Genomic DNA, 25,754 nt, shown 5'->3' with positions numbered 1-25,754 from the left:
TCGTGTTATGGGCTGTGACTGTGGAAGCTAAAACACAGTTCTGAATCATCCCATGTCCTTATCTTCGATATGGTGAAGAAAAACAAGGGTGGGAAAAGATATTGCCTGGCTGTCGAGGGAGAAACATAGAAACGTAGAATGATTTGGATTGTAAGGAGTCTTCAAAGATCATCTAGTCCAACCCCCCTGTCACTAGACCAGGTTGCTCAAAGCCCCATCCTTATAGCCAACCTAAACCTACCTTTCTTCCATTTGAAATCATTACTGCTCATCTTATCATTCCAGGCCCTGATAAAGGCTCCCTTAAGCTTTATTATAAGCCTCCTTTATATATTGAAATGGTGCAGTAAGGTCTCCCTGAGACCTTACTTACACATAAGTTGCCTGGCATATTTGAGTATTTATAATTAGAGAGGTGATAGTCAAACTCAAACTAGCTCAGACTAACTCTAGCCAGCTGATGTTAAATAACTCGCCCCCTCAGAAACATGAAAGTCTCTTCTCTGCACTGCTGTGTGATAAGAAATAACAAACAGAACCACCCCAGCTGCTCCCAGCTGCATCCTTATTCTGCAGATTGCTCTCAAGTGTCATATGCTGAGAAGCTGTTGTCACCAGCTCTAAGCTGAGAATTGGAACTGGAGACAGTATTTGTAATGAAAAATGGTTATTTCCAAGCCTGCTGCGGGCAGTGGCTGTTGGGCACCCAGGAAAGCAGTTTGCAGCCCATTCCCACCCTGCTTCTGGCACAGCAGGCTGAAATAAGAAGTCGCATGCTAGGTCTGATCTTTAGGACTTACTCAAGCGTGAAAAAATTCTTTCACTTCTCTCATGGTCCAGAGAGCGGAGCTGCAGACCAAGGCCAAGCGCAGTGTGCCAGGGGTACTTCCAACCCAGGCATTGCCCGCATCTGCAGAGTCCATAGGTAATGACAGAGTGGGCCTTGAGGAGCGAAGGAGTTCGTTGTGATGCTCCAGGCAGATAAAAGATATGCAGCTAAGAGCCAGGCAGCACTTGCCCACTTAGCTGAAGAGAGAGATGAAAGGTTTGCCATGATAGGAACCTCTTACTCGCAGTGCTGGTCCCAGAGTTCTGGCTTGCAAACAAGTCAAAAGGACCATATTATAGCTGGGAGTCCTATACATGTACTGGGTGAGGTGCATATTGAGCTCCCTTTTATCTGCCTTCCATTCATGGGCCAGTCTTGCCGCAGAAGAGCTCAGCAGGCTTTCCTTTGCTGTTCAGAGACCACAGAGACACTCCCCTTTCAGGAGGACCCGGCAGAGGAGAGCTGAACAGTGTAGTTAGCAAATGTCTTTGCACAAAACAAGGTAGGAAGTCCCTCCCTAGAAAAAGAGGAGGTGATGACCACATAGGACCATGTGTCCCCAGTGCCAGCAGGACAGCATCCCTGCCTGAATCCAGAGCTACTGGGCACAGCAAGCACTTGCTGTAATGAGTCAGCTGTATCAGTCCCGCATGGCACAATTGGAGTGAAACTGCCTTTCCTGCCTCAGCTCACATGGGAAGGAGAATTTGCACCATCATGTAAGAAATGGGAAAACCTCATAGTTTTGCATGTGACATGAGTGCTGTGATTTGCAGGTGACGTTTTCCAGCACATACCAGAACGAAGGAGTATGCAGTATCTTTCTAGCTTGCATCTCCTGGCTGAGGTCAGGTCTCAAGCTAAGTGGTCTAATGGCATTTCTTCCACTTTTTTCTCTTTTGTTACCATACATGCAGACAATCGATCTTACATTTTAATAGATCAGCAAGGTGCTGATGCATCACCAAATGGAGGTGTTTGAAACCCGGCTTAGCCCATCCTGTACTGGGACATGGACTGCTCTGCCAAGCGGGTCCTGGCAACCTCTGTGCTTTCTCCAGAGGCTCCCAGACACCCCAGTCATTGCAGGAGGCAATTACCATGCCAGTGGAGGAGCTCTGCACTGGAAGCTGGATCTACACCATAACCTCACCCTACCATGTTGACTACACAAAGCACAGTCTCTCCCTTTAGTGCAATCAAGGTGTCAGGATATGGGCAGGAGGGATAAATACTTCCTTGGGATGGGCAGGTAGGTTCTGTGTTGCAGAATGGGAATAATGCAAAATCTCTCCAGACTGATGTGCACGGTGAGCTTTTGTCTCTCCTTGTTCACTACTATCAAGAGAATCCTGAAGGACCTGACTGCCCATCACCACTGTAGGGCTCTCTGCATGCACCAATGCAGGCTCCACAGTAGTGATTGGTACCAGAACATGGAGCTAATTGTCATTGTCCACCATTGGGCTTTCATTATGTGTCACTTGGAGGGTGTTAATGAGCATGGGGCTGTCATTAGCAATCCAGTTGGCAAGAGAAGTGACTGGCAGCTGGCAAGAGGCACACTGACAGCAAAAAGGGTTCACGACAAGGGAACTGCGGCACAGGAGGGGCGTGTTCTGGGATACACCATGGAAGAATTTCACTGTGGAAGAGTTTATTACTCTCTGTAGTGAACAGCATTGCCAGAAGCATTGCCTTGCTCAACAGACTCAGAAAAGGAACCAAATGCATAATGTTCACACTGGCAGCAGTTATCCATGGACCTGTCCCATGGCCGTGCATGTCCTTGCTAGCGTTCAGGCTCAGTGCTCTTCTGCATTCCCCTTAGCAGCTGCGTATGATGGAGGACAAAAGGCAGCAAAGAAAAATGCACATGCTGCTCTGAATCTTCCTCCAGAGGAACATTCAATGTAATAGCTGAGCAACACCCTAATACCACACTTGTTAGGCAAGCTTATGAATACCCCAGTTTGCAGTCACAGATCCATGAACCCCAAGCCCCAGAGCAAGCTGCTCTAGTGGCTGGTGTCCCTGCCTGTGGCAGGGGTTGGAACTGAATGAGTTTTAAGGTCCCTTCCAGCCCAGACCAGTCTGGGATTCTGTACAGAGCTTCAAATCCACCTGCACCTCAGGGGCTGTGACTTGTGCCACCAGCTTAGCACAAGTCCCAGTGCTGTGGGGCACCTTATGCCCAACCCCATGCGAATGGTGCTTTTGATCTACATAAGGAAATCCCATTTTGCTTGACTAAGATCCGGCATGTCCGGAGGTCTGACACCTATATAAAAAGAAAGGTCCTGCAGAACAGGAAAAGTTTACAGCTCATTACAGAAGACAGCAGGCAATTTGCTCACTCCTGGGCCAAGAAATGAAGAGGTGAGGCCTTGTGCTCCCAATAGCTCACCTCACTGTGGTTCTGTGGCCACACTCAGCGTTAGATTGCCAGGCTCTCAGCAGCCTTCATGAAATTGGCTGTATCACATTATTCTCACATCAAAGGCACCGAGACCAAGGAGAGAAATCTCCTCAGCAGATTAGAAGAGCTCATTCGCACTTCCTCTGGTAGAAGATGCTCCTCCGAAATCAGGTGGGGTGGCTGCAGGCATGTGCCTGCACCCTGTGCAGCATTTAACACAGCCCAGACCACAGTGATGCCCAGCTGGCTCGTGCTCAGCATTCAGTTTTGTCCTAGAAGGAGCAGAGGATAAATTGTTAGCAGTTAACAGCATGCAGCAGTTTCATACACTGTCCACGCCTTCCCATAACAGCACCGAGTTCTCCTGAAAGCCTGTCCTGAATCTGTGTGCTTGGCTTAGACCATGTGCAGGGCTTTGACTTAAAATATAAATGGCTTTCTAAAGTAAAAGAAAGAGGTTTGCCAAGTGCAAGAATGTATTTGCCTTTTTGTGGGGCTCCATCCAGGCCCCAAACATCCTAAATGCGAGTGGAAATGTGACTGGAGGTGTGGAGGGGTTCGTTTCGCTGACGGCAGGGCTGTGCACAGCGTCCCTCGCTCCATGGGCAGGTCTAGCTGCCGGTGAGCATGGACGTGCCATGTCACAGCTGTGTGTCCATTCATTGCAGATATCAACATGGCCGGGGAGCCCAAACCCAACAGACCTAAAGGGCTGAAGAGAGCAGCCTCCGCACTGTACAGGTAGGTCTCCATCGCGCCACCTCCTGTGCTGAGCTCTCGGGGCTGGTGTTTGTCTTCTGGCTATGGCTGATTTTCATTTCCCCCCCAGGCCACTGCTGCACGTTCAGATCTTGCCCCTCCATGGGATGCTGGGCCTTTGCAATGCCCCTCAGTGCTAGGCTGTAGGGAGGGGAGCCAGCAAGAGGCGGCAGCAGCAGAGCCAAGGCTGGCCAACACTTACGGTGTTGTGGGACTCTGCCTGGGCATGGTCCAGCCTGTGAACTGTGTTGGACCTGGAGGTCATTGGAGGAATGCAGGTAGTGCCTGCTTTAACCACATCAGAGGTCATGAAAGAGGTGTAATGACGAGCCTCCAGCCTCAGCTTCCCCAGCCGGGAGTAGGAGTGGGGCACAGTGGCACATGCTGGTTAGGGGAAAACAGGGAGCAGGGATAATTTAGGGAAAGATGCTGGAGAAAGGGGCATGAGAAAACCAACAGGGAAAAGGAGAGAAGAAAGAAAGAAAGAAGGTGGGAAGCCCTGGGGGCATCAGATGGAACTGGACTGAGGAGGTGGCCAGCGGAAGCCCCAAGGGAGGCTGTGCATTGCAGCAGTGACCAAGGGATCAAGGGAATGGGAGGGACAAGTAGGATGTGGACTGGGTTTGTGGGAGATGTGGCATGTTACAGATGTCAGAGTGAGCTTTCAGTGCCACTGTTGCCAGCTCTAGAGACCTGATACTAAGATTTTTCATAAGAAGATTTTCCTTTAAGCCCAGAGTCTGGACTTGTGGGAATATGGGAGAAAGTTGTGAAGTTCTTGCTCCTGTGCTTGCAGAAGGGAAAACTTGCAAAGGTATTTGGGGAGCGCCCTGCAGGTTCAAGAACCAAAACCAGATAATAAGATCCCCAAATGTGTTTTATTTACAAATTCTCATTATTTTTAAGCCAGTCTCATGGTATGGAGGCTGGGGCACTGGTCAGGATTTAGAAGGTGTGCCGTTGCGAAGAAAAGACTAAAATTAGTGTTGTTGATGGATGTAATAAGAAAGGAAATCGTGGGAGAATGGAGGGTTTTCTGCTAAGAGAAAAAGAATGTGAGAGGGATAAAGAGAAATGAAAAAAAAACCTATAATTCCGCCTCAGCCTGGCCACAGAATGGAAAACCTCAGTGGTGGCAATGCTCTTCTGGCATAGATACCCACCAGAGCTACAGCCACCTCCCACCACCACCCGCATCTGTGAGACCTTCCACAGAGCTCTCAGCTGAGCTCTTCCTTTGCAGCTTTCACCAGGCAAAGTTTTCCTCCCACCCTGGGCCAGCTTGGACCCTCACCAGAACTTGGCCCTCTGGATTCACAGAGGAGGCTGCATTACCCGTGCTGATCTATGGAAACAGAGATGACACAAATCTTTCTATTTAGCTGCACATATACAGCTTACGTGGTGCTGTTAGCCATAACGCAAATCAATTCATTCCATACATCTTGCAGCAAAGAGCATTTCATTCACTATTTGTCCATGCCTTGATTGCTAATCCATTTTTGCTGCAATGACCAATATTTCAGACTTCCAGGCTGCCATGTAGATGAAGAAATGCAAACATCTCTCATTTGCTGCCTCCCACAAAGACAAATATGCTAAAATACAGGCCAGAGGACTACGGTATTCTGAGCTTTAAGCAGTATTTCATCCCAGATTGGCTGTCAGATTGAAACTCTGCCATCTGGACCAACAGAACTTACAATATCTTCCGGGCAGCAGGGAATCCAGGTTTGCAGTGAGCCATGGTGATAGCATCCCTAATCATCATAAATTTTCCTAAATGTTAGACTTAAGAATCACAGCACTATAATTTACAGAGATGCTGTCTTAAAGCACGTAAGATTCTTTTTTTCAGAGGTTGGGTTTTACTTTGCCTCACTCCAAGTCTGTATGAGAGGGTCAAGGGGAAGGGAAAACTCATTTTGGACACAGAGGAAGCAACGGTCTTGACAGCCTCACTTGATCCACCGGCCCAGGGGTGTATCTAGGTGTTTAATAGAAGTCCTTAGGGATGTAGCTTCCCATCTACCTCCAACAGGTAAAACATGCACTCAGGTTCATGCCATCATATATTTTCTTAGGTCTCTCCACACGAGATACCTTTAGTTAACAGCAAACCTTGCTCTCATCACTGCTGTCCCTTGCTCCCTCTGGATCTCCAGGGCCACCTTCCCTCTGCCTCTGGCATTTGCCAGAGCATCCCTTTGCACATGGGAAGTCCCCTGAGTGCTCCTGCCTGGTACCACAGCCACCGCTGCTGAGCACAGACATACCTGGAGATACTGCAGATGAGTTAGTGAGGATGGCTGGAAAATGAACTTGTGTTTTGACCATGCCCCCAGGTATTCACATACCAGGTCTCAAAACCTCCTACGGCAACATTTTTTTTTGCCTGCATAGCAAATGTCTGGACAGGATTTCCTGGGGCGTTTTGTGCTGCATTCAAGTCATTGCCAATGATTTTCCTGTGCTGTGAGCTGGGAAGGGAAGGTGGCCCCAGGGCAGTGGGGGCTGACAGCACTGCAGGTGACTTTTGGAAGTACAAATCTCTGCCCTTCCCCATAATGTTGCTCTGTAGCCAAAAGGACAATGAGGACAACCTAAGCAAGAACTGTGAGAGCAACCAGGTGTCAGGTGTCTGGCAGCTCAGTGGCCTGAGGAACTGTCTCTGGAATAGTGACAGGCACAAACCACTGCTGACTTACTTTCACAGCCTACAGATGCAAGTGGATGATGTCCTCCTTCCAGCTCAGGTGCCGTTCACATCCCTTGTTATTCCCATTACGATCCCTGCAGAAAGCTGGTGTCAGCCCATCCCCAAAGAGATCCATGTCTCAGCAGCAGTGGTGGGAGCAGTGACACCCCAGCAATCCCCAGTGCCAAATCCACACAGACAGGGCTGAGAAACAGCCACAAGGCTGAGGAGGAGATGGGCAATGGTATCCAAACCCAGCAGACCCAACAGTGGCAGTAAGGATGCACATACTGTCCCAGCCTGCAGCAGCCCCACTGCAGCCCTGGCATCTTGGAAATGCCAGACTCCTTCCCGCATCTCTCCCAGTTTCCCACAATTTTGGCTATTTGCAGGAAGGAATCTCACATCAGATACACAAGAACAGAAAACTGATCAATGCCATAGTTTCCTAGTAGCTTTCCAACAGGTATTATTTCTACTGCTGCAATAATGAAGGTTGTGCAACCATGAGTAGAAGGATGTTGAGCTGAGCACAACGTGTTACTTGTGATTATCAGCGCGGGGCTGTCAGGCAGTAGTTAAAAGCTCAAATGTAAGTTTGCTGTTCAGGTAAATGCTCAGAAATGGCACCACAAATGTCATGTAAAGCCAGCACATGTGAACAATTGCCCTTCAGTTATGAATGTTTGGATTTTGAACCTTTGTGAGTCATTAATAAATGTTCTATAACTACTGAAGAAAAACAAAGCAGAAGAAATGCATCAGGAGGTGGAAGCATCATGTTCCTTGACGCAGCCTTACAGCCTTCTGCTGCCTCTCACTCTGACTGTCCCTTCTTGATTTTTAAGGGGTGCAGTGTCACTCACTGATTGAAACACAGCAAAAATGATCCCTATGCACCAAGGAAGACCTGCCAGGTCACTGACACATGATACATCAGTCTCAGGAAGGTTTAGCCTGTGTGCAGTGAAATTATCAGGCACACGATGTCCAGATAGATCACCCACACTAGGGCAGTCACTTTCACTCGGGTGTTTTCCTGCATGCATATTGGAAGACCTGATTTTGCTCAGTGCCTGACTTCCAAGGATACTGGTAAAAGCATCCTTCCACTGCCTCCCTTGGCGTGACTGCCATGTTACAGCAGGGTCATACAGTCACAGGCTGCCGAAAATCCCTTGTTTCAACCTGCTGCCTTCCTTGAGGGCTGTCGCATGGTTAGCATGGTTAGCAGTGCTTCCAGAGGCTGAGATCAGAGGATTTGCAGTCTCACATCACGCTGAATGTGAGGGTGGATTCATCTCACCTGAGTTCAGCCCTCTGTGCTGTCAAGGCTTTTACATGGTCTGGTTGTCTGCACTCCCCTTATGCTTGCTGGATAAAAGCAGTTCTTCACCTGACAGTGTTTTAGATGTTTGCCTTTAGGTGTGATGTACCATGACCTGAAACTGCCTCTTTCTCCCATGGCATGAATTTATATCTTTACATTCCCAGTGTCTGAAGCCAAATGGGATGAATCCCACTGGTTTTGGGAAGTCTCTCCAGGATAATTATGCCCCTAATTCCTTTTGAAATGGATGGAAGTGTTTTCTGAGGACTGGGGGCTAAGGCAGGAGTCCCACATGCACCCTTTTGCTTTTCACCCACAAATATCAGTAGATGCTCTTGGACCCACTGCCCTGCAGGTCAGGCATGTTGTAAGCCAGCTCCACTGTGAAGCTGCAAAACTGGGCCAGTAGCAGCTTCCATCAGGAAAACACAAGGCTGCCCAGCTTTGCTCACACATCCCTCTGCAAACAGTGTAATAACATTTATAGTGTTTAGTAACGACTTCATGTCCCAAACTTCTGTTTTGACTAAAAGGCTTAGGACTTCACCTGAGGTTTTAGGCTTCTCCGTCCCTCTCTAGCCCACACCAGGTTGGATCTACAGTACCTGAGGCCAGGCTTCATCCTATTGGTGCTGGAGTCAAGCCCAGGAGTGAGGCATTGGTGCCCAAATGCTGCAGCGCAGGGTCAGTGCTGGAGATGGAGGGTGCCCATCCCATGCAGGTCTTCATTCCTTGTTTCTAAATGCAAGGCTTCACCTGGGACGGTGCTGACAGCAGCAGGGCAATGCCCATTCGATGGGGTTGGAGCTGCAGCTCCTCTCCATCCCTGTCTCCCCAGGGAGCCAGCCATCTGCTAAGCCCACGGTGCCCACAGCTCTACCAGCAGGGCTCTCACCAGGGAGCTGGCTCGGAAGAGAAGCAGCTCAAACCAGGCATGTGAATGGGGTGAGAAAAAAGGAGTCCGGGCATGCCAGGATTCTGCCAAATGCCCCCAAGCTTCATGCTGTTTATGAGCAAACAGTGTAAAGCTGCCTCATGGTCTCCAAGCCACAGCGAACTTCCCAGCAAGAGTCACAGCCTGTGGAGGGAACTTTTGCCATGGATAAAGACATCATTTCATCCCACTTGGAGTCTGTCTGGGTGCTGCAGACTGATGCCACTGTTTGTTCTTGAATGTGGCTACAGTGAGCATTGGCTCCAGGGCACTGCTGGAGGTACCCAGGAGCAGTTCCCCAGAGCCTGTATTACAAAATAGCAGCGATTTCATTTAAGTTTCATCTAAAGGTAAAAAAAACAAATGAAGAGGGGAAGTCTGACAGTGCAGAAATGCCTTAGTTCCATTCAGATTACTTCCTATTTTGACTGTGTTCTGTTTGTGGTGATCAAAACAGATTGGCAGGTTGAGGAGAGCTGTGTTCTTGGAGAATTTCTGTATTTCCAGCTTTCATCCAGGTTAGAACAAAAATCAAATTAGCAGTTATGAAGATCTCCATGAAAACACCTTTGTTCCTTCCATACTGCCCATCTCCTCTGCCGCACAAACAGCTGGTGATATTCCAGCAAGAGCTCCTGTTCTCTTTCCCTTTCAATGTAGGAAAGCACACAACAGAAAAACTGCAGATCGTGCAGTGACTGGGACAGAAGGCTGCCAGGATATTAATTTCTCTCCTGTGAGCTCAGCAGAAACGTCTGTGAGTCAGATCAGAAGGGGAGGATTCCAGGGCTGAAATGATGTTGAAACTCAGATCTATGCTGCAACTGTCAGCAAAATGGCTCTTGTCCATCATGGAACTGAAACCAAAAGGCTTATGGTGGTAACACCTCCATAGTCACATCCTACCACCACCACTCTGAAAGTCACCATGGCAGTGCACAGTGGTGGCAGCAAACCCCACAAGAGGCAGTAGGTGCAAGTGCTGATTTGTTGCCCTCAACCCCTTGCACCGTCTTCAGCCCCAGAGGACACCTGGTTGGTGTCTCCAACCATCCAAAGTGTGCTTCAGGTACCCACGAGGCATAGGCTGACCCTCCACATGCTGCCACGGGCTGCTGGGGAACCCAAGGAGCACCCAAGGGCCACGGGAACAATACATGTAAGAAACCAGCATTACTGAAACATCCGGTGGGAAGCTCAGTGCCAGCAGAGCCAGAACAGGCGCCCTGGGTCAAGCCTGGAATTTCAGGTCCAAACCATGCTTCCCACCAGCCATCCTGAGCAGCCTCACATTCTTCCTGTCACTTCTTGCCTAAGATGCAGGACACCAGATTTACTCTCAGCTACATACTTGAGTGCTCATCCTTTCCTCTCCCCATGCTCCGGTTTGTTCTGGCTCAGAGTCCTTCCTTCTCCCCATCAATCTTTCTTTCTTCCTATTAGATTTTCTTCTTTTATTTTTAATACGCCACTTCAAGTGGTTTCATGATGCTGGACAGACTCTTTGCTTTCAAGGACTGCAATAACCATTATCTTTGTTCAGAGAGGAAGGAGCATCAGCATAACGTCTTATTTCACCAGCATTAATTCGGCCAGCAGCACACAAGGGAACCACATGCTGTGTTCAGCTGGAGGTGGCTGGTACATTCAGCAGTGCTGCTCTTCTTTGCACTGCTGAGAGTGTGATGGGGCATCAGGCAGCACCAGAGCAGGTCTTGTCTCTGAAGAGCTGGGGTTACCCACTCTAACCAGCTGGTTTGTGTTGCCTCATGAAGAACCAGCTGCCACAACAGAGAAAGCTGTTGCTGGGTCTCCAAGGCATGGAGAATGCATTGCTCCAACTTCGGGTTAAAATGCAATTAAAGCTTAAGAAAAGAGGATGTGGGCAATGTCACGCTGGGTTTAAACATCTTCACTAGCAGAGATGTTAAATTAATAAATGCCCTTTTCTTCCTGACATCTCCCTCAACAATTCTATATTGTATGAAAAACAAACCGTATGAGGGTGGCAGCAGAGCAGTGTCTGCCTGCTGCGGTCCTGCTGTACTAAACACAGGATGGAGGGATGTCAGCAATGCCATGAGAACATTTCAGATGCCACTGTACAGACACAACCCTTTAGCTGTGCTTTCAGCATCTCTGTGTGCCTGCCCGGGGATGGAGGGCTGGTCCCTGCTCCCCAGGCTTGGAGCTTGTGGGCATTTCTCCCCACGTAGTTTGTAGGTTTTCATCCACTCCACACCTGTGGCTCTGCCTTGAGATAACCAGGTTAACACTTTGCGGCCAACATCACCCTGTCCAGTGTGTTCAGCTGCCCCAAATCACAGAGTGGTTTGTGTTGGAAGGGGCCTTAAAGCTCATCCAGTTCCAGCCCCCTGCTACGGGCAGGGACAGCTTCCGTTAGAGCAGCTTGCTCAAGGCCCGTATCCTTCTCCTGTGCTGAGTCCACCTCCAGCCAGCTGGAAGGACTGGGACTCCCCTGTGGAGGGGGAATAAATAAAGGACCTGGGAGGCTCAGCAGGCAATGAGGGGAATAATAATGGTAAATTGCCAACAGTAATTAACCTGTGCCAGCAGTAATTAACCTGTGCTATCCTGCCTCTGTCTCTGCAGTGGTTACGACTTCGATTATGACTATTACAGGGACGACTTCTACGACAGGTGAGCAGGGGAGGCATCAGCCAAAGGGGTTTCCTATGGGGCAGGATCTTCCCTGCAGCGAGGTGGGGTGGAGGGTGGTCCAGCCCAGGGCAGTGGGGTCCCATGGCCAGGCTGTGCCCCGGCTCACCACCAGCACTGCCTGAGCTCTGGTTGCGCCGCCCAGTCACTGGCACTGCTGCGGGTGCTGCAGGGTTCTTCAGCCTCCCCCCCCCCATGCTTCCATCCCACTCCAGGCTCTTCGAGTACCGGGGCCGAGTGTCCCCGGTGCCCAGGGTGGTCCCTGTGAAGCGGCCGCGGGTCACCATCCCGCTCGTGCGGCGCGTGAAGGCCACGCTCCCCGTCAAGCTCTTTGCCAGGTCGGCTGCCATCGCCAACAGCTCGGCCAAGCTGAAGCGTGAGTATGTGCGTGTGGAGACCGGTGTGCACACGGAGCTCCCATCCCCAGGCAGATGCTCCCAAAGAAAACCTTGGAAACCCCCAGAACATCTAGAAACAACAGCCCGAGTGAGGACTTGAACACACAGGCTTTTTGGGGTGCAAAGGACCAACTATCTCTGCCAGTGCCATAACAGGGAGCAGGGCAGCAAAGCGATGGAGGAGAGGACGTTGCTGCTCCATGCCTCTGTTAGCTGTGTGCCCTGACCACCCTTCCCATGGCTCCTTCCAGCACAGACAAACTCAGATACACGCAAGCATCACCACACATTGACTCCAGGGATGCAAAGAGTATATTTCTAGCATCGGGTTTCTAGTTGAGTTTTTAACCTGCTCAGTGAGGTGTCCCAGGGCTGCCAGAGGGGTGAGGCAGGCACTTTGGGTGCTCTGCAGAGTTCTAAATGCCTTTTTTCTCTTCCTTTCTCCAAGTGAAGTGCAGCGAGCTGCAGACAATCAAAACTGAGCTGACGCAGATCAAATCCAACATTGACGCTCTCCTGGGCCGACTGGAGCAGATCGCTGAAGAACAGAAGGTGTCCACAGGTCAGTTGGGTGCACGCGGGTGCCTCAGGGTCAGTTTAAGAACAGGCAAAGAGTGCAAGGAAGCACCCTGCAGAGCTGGCCACCATCATGGCTTAGAGCATCCTCAGGGCTCTGACGGTGAAGTGTGGAACCCCAGCTTCCAGGGTACAATCTCAGCCCAAAAGTACAGGTTGAATTTCCCAGATTATGGAATTGGGTTTTAAAATGGTGAGATATTTTTCTTTCTTTTGTCATATAGTTTGTATTTTTTCAGTTTTCTTTTTTATTTTATTCTGTTCTGCTCTGCTCTATTCTATTGTGTTCTATCCGCTTCCCATACCCACACCAGAGTGATGCAGACTTGCTCTGCCCTCTCCAGGGTTACTTTTGGGCAGCTTCCTCAAAATCAGCAAGACTTCCCAATACAGAAAAAACAGAAATAAAATAGATGCATTACTCCCCTCCCAACTAAACCTGGGCTCCCACTGGGTTAGTGTCATCAGGCTTCCCCAGCCCTGAGCCAGGTGGCTTGGCTCTTGCTCTCACAGAGGTACGGAAGAAGGTGGAGAGCAGCAAAAGTGAAGTCTCGCAGGAAGACACAGCATCAGAGGCAGAGGCCAACACGGAGGAGCCGCTGAATGGGGACGAGGGCGAGGAAGAAGGTCTAGCACGGGATGAGTGTGAAGATGACCTGGTGAGTTCGGATAACACACTCCTCCCCAAACAGAGGAGTTAAGTAATGGACACAGTTCCACTGGAGCTTACTAAATCCCCAGAAAAATAGTTTCTCATTCAAGAGAAATGGTTGTGTTTAAATCCCGTGATTGCTGACAGCTTGTTCTTTCAAACAGTTCTGCTGCTTGCAAAAGCAATGACCTAGCAGATGCATGTGGAGATGCTGAAGAAACATGGTTGGCTCTTGAAATTCAGACCACATTTATCCTTGATTTCACAGTTTTTAATTGATGATTAAAACAAGTTTTTCTGCTCCCAAGTAATTCTCAGATGGATTGGAACATACGGCAGACAGGCTGTGTTACACTAACCGTACTCTCCTAACAATGCACATTTGCAATGCCCTGTTGACTGAACAGACACCAAATGCCATAAACCTAGTTGTAAGGTCCGAGCAAGCCACAGCTCTGTGCGTGGAGCTGTACATCACTGGGAGGGCAGCACTCAAGCAAGGCTGGCCTGGTGTCATGCACACATCAGTCCCATTGGCATTAGTCCCACCCTGAATTAAGGACATTCCCAGTGAACCCAGTAAGACTCCTCTGAGAATAGGATCAGCTCCAGATCCAGGCAAAGAGCAGCAGGGTGCTGGGGTGCAAGGGCAGCCCTGCCTCATGCCTCTTCTGCAGGACTGCAGCTCTGGGAAGCTGTGCTGGTTGGCACAGCTCTCCTGCTGAGGTCTGGGGATGTCCGGGCAGCCTCTGAGCCTGCGTTGAGTGTCCCCTGCAACAGCTCTGTGCATTCCCCTTCCCTTCCTTCTGCTTCCTCGCTGGTGGCAGCAGAAGTGAGGATGAAGCTCAGCATCGCTGAGGTGACCGCCCCACATTGACATGCACAGCCTTCCTCTTGTGGCCTAAAAGCTCCTCTAACTCAAAACGCTTCCCAGCTTTTTTGTAGTCTTCTGCTCTGCCTCACCTTAGTCATGATGGGATCTAAACATGGTGTTTCAGCTCTTCTGGTTTCTGGTGCCTCACAGCTGAAGTCCATGACCCCTAAATTGGAGAAGAGCTAATTAAGGGGAGACATCATAACAGATCCTATAAAGAAAAAAGGCAAAAGCTGGCCTCCATCTCTGTGTCACTTAGGAAAAGGAAGGCCAGGTTTGAATTACATCAAGGGGAACAAATGCTAGCAATCGGGAAACTTGCAGATACTAATAATGATAACACACAGCCTGTCAACAAAAAAATGTGGATTTTCCTGCAATTAGTGGGATAAGGAAACAGAGTGGACAGACATCTGCTGGCAATGATTTAAGAAGAATGGTCTTCATTAAGAGTAGATGAACAAGATGACTATTTCAGCTCCCTTTCAACTATTTTCTGTAACTCTGTGCTCCTAAAGTGGTGTTGAGATCAGAAACATTTTACTGCCAACATCAGACAGGCTCACATGTGCTCAGCATGCTTAATGTGTGCAGTTCGTCTGCAGGGATGTTCTCTTAAACGATGCAAGGTGGCTCACAAAAGCCGTCCTTTATATTCTGCTCCTGACCTTACAACACTGAACAGATCTAAAGTCTTCCCAGTTCCAGGGGAGCACCTCTTTTATCCCATGTCTCTTTGGCTTACACACAGCAGTGTAGCCTTCATCACTTGCTGTTCATGGACATGGCGCTCACACCACTCCATAAAAACATTATCTACCCTTGCATCATAGGAGAAGAGACAGAGGTCAGACAGATCTGACCTAGTAGTCAGTTTATTGAGATGTAATCAGTAAATTTAGGTATGTAAAATACTTAATAAGTACAGTTGGACTGGCAGTCAATACTCTACTGTATACCACACTTACAGTATGGGATACAAAGATAATGGTGTAAACTTATTATATGTGTCTTAAATGTTGCATGCATGCCAAAAATGTCACTTACCAACCCATCGATGCCAGGTGTCAGGTAAGGGATCTGTGAGACATGAGGGGTAAACTTGAGAGGTGTCCCTGCCGAAGCGGAGATCCCTGCCCAGTGCTGAGGAGGGAGAGCTCAATAGGCCCTCGTGGCTGCAGATATTTATAGTGTGAAGTGGTTGATTCCTAGTCCTATACTGTACTGCCTTCATGTAGTTCTGGCCATTTATCAGCCCAGTCTCCAGCCAAACCATTTCTGGGGGCTTGGTGCTGGGTTCTTACGCAACAGGATTCATTTTCTTCTGCCTAGACCCAACTCCAGCACAAATGAGAAGGACACAGTTTGTGCAAGGCAGGAACCAGACCTGCCAACACTTGGGCTGTACCCAGCACAGAGACTTCCCTGCCTTGAACCTCTTCCCCATGGTGACAGCTGGGGAATATCCAATTGGGCTTGGGTCTAAGGTCCCACCTATACCCCGTAGGCAACTGGAGGATGTCCCCTGGCAACCAGCAGGCCTGAGCATCCCTGTTTGTAGGGGAGTTCACCTCAGCCCATATGAAAATGCTATGGCTAAGCAGGGTGCTGTTTCACAGTGCTGCTAGCCACATCTGGGTGAGGGGAAGCACTTTAGACCTGGTCTCCTTTGCCTCCAGAGCAGTGTCCCATGGGCTTTTGCTACGCAGATCCCTGAACTACCCAAAATCTGCTCTCTTAAATTCAGGGGTTTGATTCTGTTCTTTATCTTGGTCACTTCTTTCACAATACTCAACTTCACAGTCTCATGGTGGCTCCATCTTCACACCTTCGACCAGCTCCTCCTTGGCCATGAGCAGCAGTCCAGAAGAACACCTCCCCTGCAGAGCTGGTCAGTCGGCTGTGTCTAGAAGTTATTCCTGACACTTTCCAGAAATCTGGGTTGCTGCACCCAGCCCTGCTGCCTCCCACACCTTGCAGGGTGGTTGGTGTCCTCAGGTGTCTAGGGGCCTGTGATCAGGAGGCTTCCTCCAGCCTTCCCCTTCATATCCGATGCTCTGTAGCAGATACCTGCCATGATGGCTGGCCCCTCATCCTCACCCACTTTTCCAAGGCAAATCACTGTGATGTGGGCTGTTCCTTTTCCCAGAGCACATGCCACCTCACCTGGCTTTCCAGAAGAGCCTGTTCCCAGGGCGCTGCCTGCTCTGTCATTACAGGGAAGGAGCCTTTATTCTGTTGCCAGCAGTCATAAGCCTCCAGACTTCCTTCTCTTGGGAGGCTCCATCCACAGCTCCTTTAAGCCTGGTCTCCAGCTTTTCTTCTTTCATGCATTGCAGTCCTGAGGCTTTTTGCCTGCAGGGTCTCCCTGTCTGTAAAAATCTGTATCTCCCTCAGTGCCCTGTAAACCAGGCTGCTGCTACCAGGGTTGAGGCTGGGTTCCCTTGCCTTCCCTTTCAGATTACCCGTCATCCCCTGCAGGCATCCAGATTCATTTCCATCTCTAAAATATTCACCACAAAATTTGGCTTGTTCAGGAGATAAATTCCTACTGCTGAGCACCTAATTCTTTTAAATTATGCTGCATTGCAGGGTGGCTCCAGGAGGGGGTACTTCCACATGCTGTGCTTTCAAAACCACTGTTGCATGGGGAGTGGTTCAGCACATCAGCACGGTTATTGTGGCCTTTGAAGTGAAAAAGATTATGAATGTTATCATTCTGGATGATGAGTTCTGCTGCAGACTGGGACTTCTGTGTTCAGTAGCAGTTATTACATTGTGCATGATTCGCCACTGCAAACTGGCTACCCCTTAGTATCACTGGTCAGTTCCAGTGATGTGGGAATGCCTGTTCCCTGGTGTGTCCTAGGTCCCAAATCAACTTCTCACAGTGCTACAACGAGGTGTGAGCTGTGCAAGCACATGCAGTAACGTTTATGAAAGTGCTGAGCATGGACTTAACCTGTCTTCATTAGGCATCCAGTCTAACCACACAGGCTCAGGACTTCTCCTGGGACATGCCCACTGGAGGTGCGGACTCTGGTGTAGCCCAGATCAGACACCTGGCTTTACACAAGGGAAGCTGGGCTTAATTTCATCCTAGTCCCTTTGAGGCTCAGGAGAAGCCAGACTGCAGACTCCAAGAGGGAATCACACATCCCAGGGCTGTCTGGCAGAGACCTTCCAGAATAAGGAGCCAGAGGAAGTGTCTGGGTTTGCCTGAGGCTGTGTCTGCCAGAAGCCACAGCCGCAACACCCAGTGTCCACATCAGGTGTGTTTTGTAGCTCCTCCACCGCTCTGAGCAGCAGCTCCCTGGTCTCCCACAGCATGGTACCAGCTGGTCACCACATGTGCGGTGGTATCACAGTGTCCCAGGCAGGGCAAGAGGGACATGTGATGATTTACTGTTTCTGGTTCCCTTTTCTCTCCAGGAGAACAGCCATTACACAGATGTGGAGGATGCCAGACTACAGTAACCAGGTATCACGGTATCACAGTATGTTAGAGATTGGAAGGGACCTCAAAAGATCACCTAGTCCAATCCCCCTGCCGGAGCAGGAACACCTAGATAATGTTACACAGGAATGTGTCCAGGCGAGTTTTGAATGTCCCCAGGGAAGGAGACTCCACAACCTCCCTGGGCAGCCTGTTCCAGTGTTCCGTCACCCTCACTGAGAAGAAGTTTCTTCTCAAGTTTAAGTGGAACCTCTTGTGTTCCAGTTTGTACCCATTACCCCTTGTCCTATCATTGTTTGCCACTGAGTAGAGCCTGGCTCCGTCCTCGTGACACTCCCCCTTTATATATTTATAGACACTAATAAGGTCACCCCTCAGTCTCCTCCAAACTATAGAGACCCAGCTCCCTCAGTCTTTCCTCATAAGGGAGATGCTCCACTCCCCTAATCATCTTCGTTGCCCTGCGCTGGACTCTCTCCAGCAGCTCCCTGTCCTTCTTGAACTGAGGGGCCCAGAACTGGACACAATATTCCAGATGCGGTCTCACCAGGGCAGAGTAGAGGGGAAGGAGGACCCCCCTCGACCTACTAACCACCGCCCTTCTAATACACCCCAGGATGCCATTGGCCTTCTTGGCCACAAGGGCACAGTGTTGGCTCATGGTCATTCTGTCATCCACTAGGACCCCCAGGTCCCTCTCCCCTACACTGCTCTCTAACAGGTCGTTTCCCAACCTATACTGGAACCTGGGGTTGTTCCTGCCCAGATGCAGGACTCTACACTTTCCCTTGTTATATTTCATCAAGTTATTCCCTGCCCAACTCTCCAGCCTGTCCAGGTCTCGCTGGATGGCAGCACAGCCTTCTGGCGTGTCAGCCACTCCTCCCAGCTCAGTGTCATCAGCAAACTTGCTGATAGTACACTCAATTCCCTCATCTAAATCGTTGATGAATATATTAAATAATACCGGTCCCAGTACTGACCCTTGAGGCACTCCACTAGTTACAGGCCTCCAACTAGACTCAGCCCCATAGACTACAGCTCTCTGGCTTCTCTCCTTCAGCCAGTTCACAGTCCACCTCACTACCTGATCATCCAGACCACACTTCCTCAATTTAGCTGTGAGGATGCTGTGGGAGACTGTGTCAAATGCTTTGCTGAAGTCAAGGTAGACCACATCCACCGCTCTGCCATCATCCATCCACCGTGTTATTTCCTCATAAAAGGCTAAGAGATTGGTCAAACATGATTTCCCCCTGGTGAAGCCATGTTGACTGTCCCTCATAACCCTCTTATCCTTGATATGCCTTAAGATGGCACTAAGGATAAGGTGTTCCATCACTTTCCCAGGGATGGAGGTGAGGCTGACCGGTCTATAGTTACCCGGGTCCTCCTTCTTGCCCTTTTTGAAGACTGGAGTGACATTTGCTTTCCTCCAGTCCTCAGGCACCTCTCCGTTTCCCAAGACTCGGTAAAGATGATGGAGAGTGATCTAGCAATGACTTCCGCCAGTTCCCTCAGCACCCACGGGTACATCCCATCTGGACCCATGGATTTATGGATGTCCAGATTGCTCACACACTGCTTTTTAGAGGCTGATTCTGAGCAAAAGCTTTTGTTCCATGCATGTTGGGGTGGTTGCTGCTTCAGAAGACGTTCTTTCTCACTGATCCTCGGTGTTTTCCTAGCACTGAGCCTGGCTGCTCAGCTGGGTCACAGATCAGCCCCCCACTCCCTTTCCTAAATCACAAATCTTTGAGGTGCAAGGAAAATGATGTACCCTCGTCCTGCCCTTCTCTCCTTGCAGCCCATTCAGAACAGCAGTGAGCAACAGTGTGAGGAAAGCACGAGGCTAAACCCTGTCCTGGCACGTTGAGCAAGACAAGCTGAATCGAAGTGCTGCTGTCATCTCTACCTGGCATTCAAAAGGAGAAACATGGCCTGACATCTTCCATCCATCTGTAAAGCAAAGACAAAGAAACCCCATCATCCCAGTGAATCCCCACTACCCTGTGCAATGGATTCAGAGCTCTGCAAATAGGAGAGGCAGGGTCCAAACCCTGCACAATCCAGAACCATCACTGACCAGATAATGGGAGAGCAGTTGTGTCACCAAATGAGTCAGAGATGTTATGTTAGTGAGTCAGCTTTTTGTAGGAGAGGAGGGAAAGCTAAGCCTAATCCAATAAAGACAATTTTTCCCATGCTAGGTGAGAGCAAGAGCATTTGCTAACTGAGGGAGAAGTACTGTCGCAGTTTGGACAATTTGAGTTCTCACTCTAAAGATCATGCTGAGGAAGAGGGTGTGGGGTGAGCTGTCCTCCCAGAGCAGTCACATCCAGTCGTGTCTTTTACCCCATAAGCTGCTGTGAGTACAGGGTGAACCCCAGGAGTCAGTGCTGGTGCATGTGCTATGTCTGTGCATCTGCTTGAAGAGAGGGGAAGGGGAAAGGAAGCTGCCTGCAGGAAACAAGTGATGCCAAGCAGGAGACACAAAGCGTACATCAGCTTCAGTGATCCAGAGAATGGTTTGTCTCCTCATTCTCCACTGGGAAACCACAATGTAAAGGCTGGCAAGTTGCTGCAGAGTGAGGGGGTTCAAGTGCTATGTGGATGAGACCCTTTTCTTGGACCAGCTGCAAGGGGTGTAATCCAAGCACTTTTCCAGTGCCAGAGACATCAGCCCCTTCCCCAGGGTGCCCCAACCTCTCTTTGTCTTCACACTGACCTGGCACACTGGGAGAGCATGCAACAGCTCCTGCTCCTGACTGCAAAGGCATCCAGTCTCCATCACCAGTCTCCATCACTGGTCTGATGATCTGCACAGTGTGACAACTGGCCTGAGCATAACGCAACTGGTAACGGTGAATACCCCAAGCATGATGCATGTGAGCGTGCAAGCACCTCCCCTGCCTACCCAGATTCAAGCTGGTTTTGATCCATGCCATGTCCTGCAAGTAGAGGGCTGCAGCAGCTAGCATGCAGCTTGTCATGGGAACCCCCTTACACCAGGTCTCTCAGCCTTTCTCTTCTTGTTTGTTCCTCCTTATCCAGTTTTTCTGAGCTCCAGAATAGATGGGACTGAAACTCACACAGCACTTTACTCAGCCACTCAGATGTGTCCTGCCCATCTCTCCTCTTCCCCTCCATAACACATACATACAGGTCAGTGCTTTGAATCCAGACCAGTGTCCACACCTCCTCCGTGGTCAGACTCTCCCACAAAACATGTGCCCCCCCCCGGTCTCATAGAGTGCTCCCGTGCTCAGAGCCAAACCTCATCTACAGCATCCCTCTTCAAAGGGTGAAGGGGAAAACAGGTCCTGGGGGCAAAGCTTCCCTCCCCTGAGGGCCATTGTGGAGCAAGCATGGCTCTTGAAGCACAATGTTTTATTTGCATTTCTTAGTTTCCAAGAATTCATGAGGGATTTAAGGGATAGCCGTGCTTTCCCCTACCTTTTTCCGGTTCCTGTACAATTTATCCACTGTGTTGTACTGAGCCGTTGTAGAGCTGTTTTCTAGGCTTTGAGAGATGAGCTGCAGTTTTTGCTATGAACTGACTGTGATGCTGATGTCTGGGAGAAAGGTGACCTTGTACATACAATCCTGTATAATAAAAGAAAGAAATCTAATTTGCTTCTCTCTGTGTCATGCGTACACACATACATACATACACACATCCACGTATACATACACACACATGTACACACCTACACACACACCCCTACACACATACGTACACATACACACCTATACACACACATACACACCTATATACACACATACAAGTGCACATACATACACACACGTGCACACACATACACACGTATACACACGCTTACACACACATACACAGCTATACACACACAGCTATACACACATACACACACATACATCCAAACATATACACACACATACACACAAACATATACACACACATACACACAAACATGCACACACACATACATCCAAACATACACACATACACACACACACATACATACACACATACACACCTGTACACACACACACACACACACACACATACTTTTTTCCTCTATTTCAGAGAAGTCTTTTCCCTTCCTAAGCTTTCACTCTGCCTGCAGGATTTACTTTCCATTACACAAGGTATATCCCACTGGGCTGAGCCAAACATCTGCATTCACAGGGGCTCTGGGACTCTTCCTCTGGAGGCCTGGGAAATCATTTGAAGCAGGAGAGCAGGGTACAAATCTAGGCCCTTAATCTCTGGACTTTGTATGGGCTCAGCTCGTAAGAGACTGGAAAAAGTAAGGTTGCTATTCCAGTTTGCACAAGGCAACAATGCTAATAAATGCTCCTTAAACACAGTGTGTTCTGGCTGTCTACCCAGTCCCTTCCTCAGCAGAGCAAAGCTCACAGTGTTGCCAACTGCGCGTGTTCACTGTAGTAAACATCCAACCCTGGCACATTTGGTGACTGAATTGTGTTGGGAGGGCACCAGGGACCACATGGGAGAAGCCAGATGATAACCATTTAATTTTCCAGTCTTAGAAGGATGTCTGCTGAGCCTGGCCTGAGCCACGGAGGGCAGCACTGGAGGTCAGAGTTGCCTGTTGCATCTATTTAAGTTCATGGTGAGGCTGGGGATGCTTAAACCGTCCATCCGTCCATCCATCCATCCATCCATCCATCCATCCATCCATCCATCCAGCATCCACGCATGCATCCACAGAATCATAGAATAGTTAGGGTTGGAAAGGACCTTAAGATCATCAAGTTCCAACCCCCCTGCCATGGACAGGGACACCTCACACTAAACCATCTCACCCAAGGCTCTGTCCAGCCTGGCCTTGAACACTGCCAGGGATGGAGCATTCACAACTTCCCTGGGCAACCCATTCCAGTGCCTCACCACCCTCACAGTAAAGAATTTCTTCCTTATATCCAGTCTAAACTTCCCCTGTTTAAGTTTGAACCTGTTACCCCTTGTCCTGTCACTACAGTCCCTAATGAAGAGTCCCTCCCCAGCATCCCTATAGGCCCCCTTCAGATACTGGAAGGCTGCTATGAGGTCTCCACGCAGCCTTCTCTTCTCCAGGCTGAACAGCCCCAACTTTCTCAGCCTGTCTTCATATGAGAGGTGCTCCAGTCCCCTGATCATCCTCGTGGCCTCCTCTGGACTTGTACCAACAGTTCCATGTCTTTTTTATGTTGAGGACACCAGAACTGCACACAATACTGCAAGTGAGGTCTCACAAGAGCAGAGCAGAGGGGCAGGATCACCTCCTTGGACCTGCTGGTCACGCTCCTTTGGATGCAGCCCAGGATACGGTTGCTTTCTGGGCTGTGAGCGCACACTGAAGCCGGCTCATGTTCCTCTTCTCATTGACCAACACCCCCAAGTCCTTCTCCGCAGGGCTGCTCTGAATCTCTTCTCTGCCCAACCTGTAACTGTGCCTGGGATTGCTCTGACCCAGGTGCAGGACCTTGCACTTGTGATCCATCCATCCTTCCATCCTGCCATCAGTCACCAGTTCACTTCAAGATGAGGAAAGCAGCATCAGACTAATGGCTGGTTGTCTTAGTGGCTGGGAAGGAGGAAAGGGGGGGGGGGGGGGGAGAGGGGAAGAATAAACGCAAATCAAAACGTTTTGCCATCAAGAAGATCAAATGAGCTCAACCTTAGGTCCATTGAGCCAGGTACTTACACTCTGAGAGCTATCTCAGTGCCTCAGAGGAGGGCACAGCACTTCCCTGCTCATCTCAACCCCATCACCTTCCCCACCACCCAAACACAGCCTGGCACTGGGCTGGGGACAGGTGGCTGCAGTACCATGAAGCTCATCGACTTTAGGCCATTAGAGCATGGTGGAGGCATCCTAGCAAACATTGGTTTGATTTTGTTGATTAATTGGGGGGAGAGTGAGGGACTTTGGGAACTCTTACAGCAAATATTAGCAGTTATTCGTGGCAATTAATAGTTACAGCATTCATATCTTCATTGGCAGTTATGTATGGCAAGCTACTGCCATTGGCTGTAGACAGGGCCTCAACAAAATGAGTTATGGGTTTTTCATGCTCATTGAGTTCTGTGAGTGACCATCTTCACATGAAGAGGTGAGGGCACAGCAGTGGGTGGGAAAGGGAACACACACCACCTCTCTCGCCCCTTAAGGCCATAGAGCAGCTGCAAAGCTTCCTGCTGGCTTGTCTGGGTCCATCAGGAGAGGAGGAGCAGGAGAGGAGGTGTCACCCCATCCCTCTGAGCACTGCTTGCCGAGGGATGGAGAGGGAGGGCAGGGAATGGCAGATGCCGATGCAGGGGCATGAGGCCCAGAAGCAGAGCTTAGGAGAAAGAGGGAAGGGAGAGCACATGGTCCAGAGCAGCTGGGGCTGCAGAGGTTTAAGGATTCCATAAGAGTTACAGTGAGCAGGGTACGGACAAAGCCATTGTGCTATCAGGATGGCAGTCTGCTCCTGTCCCCTGACTCCCCCAGCCCATCTTCCCAAGTGTGAGCACACGTGTGAAAAATAGCATGGTGTGCTGCACGCTCAAAGCACAACACAGCACCTCGGCCACAGCCCATCCATCGGCATCCCCAACCCCAGCCTACATCACACTCTGCTGTCGCAGGGGAGCAGACGAGTGAAGAGCAGAAGCCTCGTTACTGGGCTTGTCCTGATGAACAGGAAGATTTCTGGTGCTTCTCAAAAGCATTTTAAACATCTATGACACAAAAAGATCTGCTAGATCTTACTAGCTCTTGAATGAATATAAAGGGGTCCCACCTCACATGCATCCAACCTCTTTCCACGATCCATTGTCCCCATGGAGTCACTCCATGTAAATTATCCCTGTCCTGCTGGAACGTGGGAAGATAAAGGTTGGGCTGGTCCATTATCCCCAGCATTTCCTGCAAGACAGCAGTTTATTCATCTGCACATTCTGAAGAAAAACAACCAGCATAAACTGAGCAACTCAAGTGAACATAAAACACAGTTTCCATCTTGTGGACTGGAAGCAAGAAATGCTTTTGTTAAAGGCTTTCCCCCCCACCCTCAAAGGCGAGATCTCATTACCAAGAGTCCTGGACCTTGCTTGGCTTCTCACATTTGCTGCTGTGCTTGTTGCCATCCCATCTGCGTTTGGTGGCAACAGCAGCATGGTCTTTGTTGTAAACAAAACCAGAGGTCACTGTGTCCCTGCTGCCTTGCCAGCACCTCTGGAAAGAAAATAAGAAACGTCTGAGGTTGCCAAAACACTTTGGCATTAATATGCTGCTCCGGATGGGAACAGCAGATGGGCAAGAAGTTTTGGTGCTCTGCTTTTTCATATGCTGGCCTTGGCAGTTTCTAGAGCAATAGAGTAGGGTTATTGCAGTGCAAATCCTCCTTTTATGTGTTTCTGGAGATGGAAAGACCAAAACACCTCTAAATCTTGCATTCAGTTTGAGTCCGGAGATACTTTGTTGTGCCCCCATTGACTTTAATAAATCCCTTTAATGAGCATCACAATTAAAGTCCATGCAGTGCTTTGGAAATACTTCAATTCCCGCAGCTGTAATAGGATACGTTCTTTGGGGAACTTGTGAAATCCAATTGCTGCCTCTGTGAGCGTTTTTGTATCCGTCCTGCAACGCCTTCCCATTATCTGCAAGAGATTTAATTCCAGATCTTTCCTCTTCTCAAGAAAGTTATGGAAACATTTGGAGACATGACCACGAACCCTAAGGGCTCCTGTGGATTCTGTCCACCCTTTGCCAGGAAAACACTCCCAAGCCTTGGATTGGGGGCGGTCTGATGCCAAAAGGACTCAACCCATAAACCAAATCCTCTGTTAGTGTGTGGCAGAGGGGCTCAAGCGGTCTCATTCTTGCCTGTACTGAGCCCCACACCACCGGCACTGCTCATGTACCCATCATGGTGATGTGCGGATGGGTATGTGTCAGTACAGACACACTCTATCACTTTAGCAAGAAAACCCTCAAGTTTAGCCCACATTTATTTCCTACCAGGTGGATTCTTTTCCCTGACAGTTTGAGAGGGTTCCTCAGAATTTCCCACAGATCCCAGCTTGCACATCTTCCCTGTGCTCGCAGCCCCAGCGATTCACCCAAAGGAGACACAAAGAGAGTGTATCAAGATAGATGAGATGAGAAAGGGTAAA

The 25,754-nt window shown here is 49.5% G+C and overlaps 1 protein-coding gene across 3 annotated transcripts in view; it reads left to right on the top strand.

Moving 5' to 3' along the window:
- RALY (RALY heterogeneous nuclear ribonucleoprotein) overlaps positions 1-21,237 on the top strand; it is a 118,172-nt gene extending 96,935 nt beyond the window's left edge. For all 3 annotated transcript variants that reach the window (XM_061441458.1, XM_061441459.1, XM_061441457.1), the window contains 7 exons: positions 3,917-3,989; positions 11,583-11,630; positions 11,864-12,024; positions 12,495-12,608; positions 13,136-13,281; positions 17,581-17,629; positions 19,413-21,237. In XM_061441458.1, coding sequence (XP_061297442.1) covers positions 3,917-3,989; positions 11,583-11,630; positions 11,864-12,024; positions 12,495-12,608; positions 13,136-13,281; positions 17,581-17,625 — 587 coding nt within the window. In that variant the 3' untranslated portion in view covers positions 17,626-17,629; positions 19,413-21,237. The remainder of the gene's footprint in view (positions 1-3,916; positions 3,990-11,582; positions 11,631-11,863; positions 12,025-12,494; positions 12,609-13,135; positions 13,282-17,580; positions 17,630-19,412) is intronic.
- The last annotated feature ends 4,517 nt before the right edge of the window (positions 21,238-25,754 follow it).

This window comes from Pezoporus flaviventris, unplaced genomic scaffold (assembly GCF_033815535.1).
Source record: "Pezoporus flaviventris isolate CSIRO_AGI_PZ_B2104156 unplaced genomic scaffold, CSIRO_AGI_Pfla_v1 ptg000213l, whole genome shotgun sequence".
Taxonomy (NCBI): domain Eukaryota; kingdom Metazoa; phylum Chordata; class Aves; order Psittaciformes; family Psittacidae; genus Pezoporus; species Pezoporus flaviventris.
The sequence above is the reverse complement of the archived record's forward strand: the minus strand, read 5'-3'. Positions and strand labels throughout refer to the sequence as shown.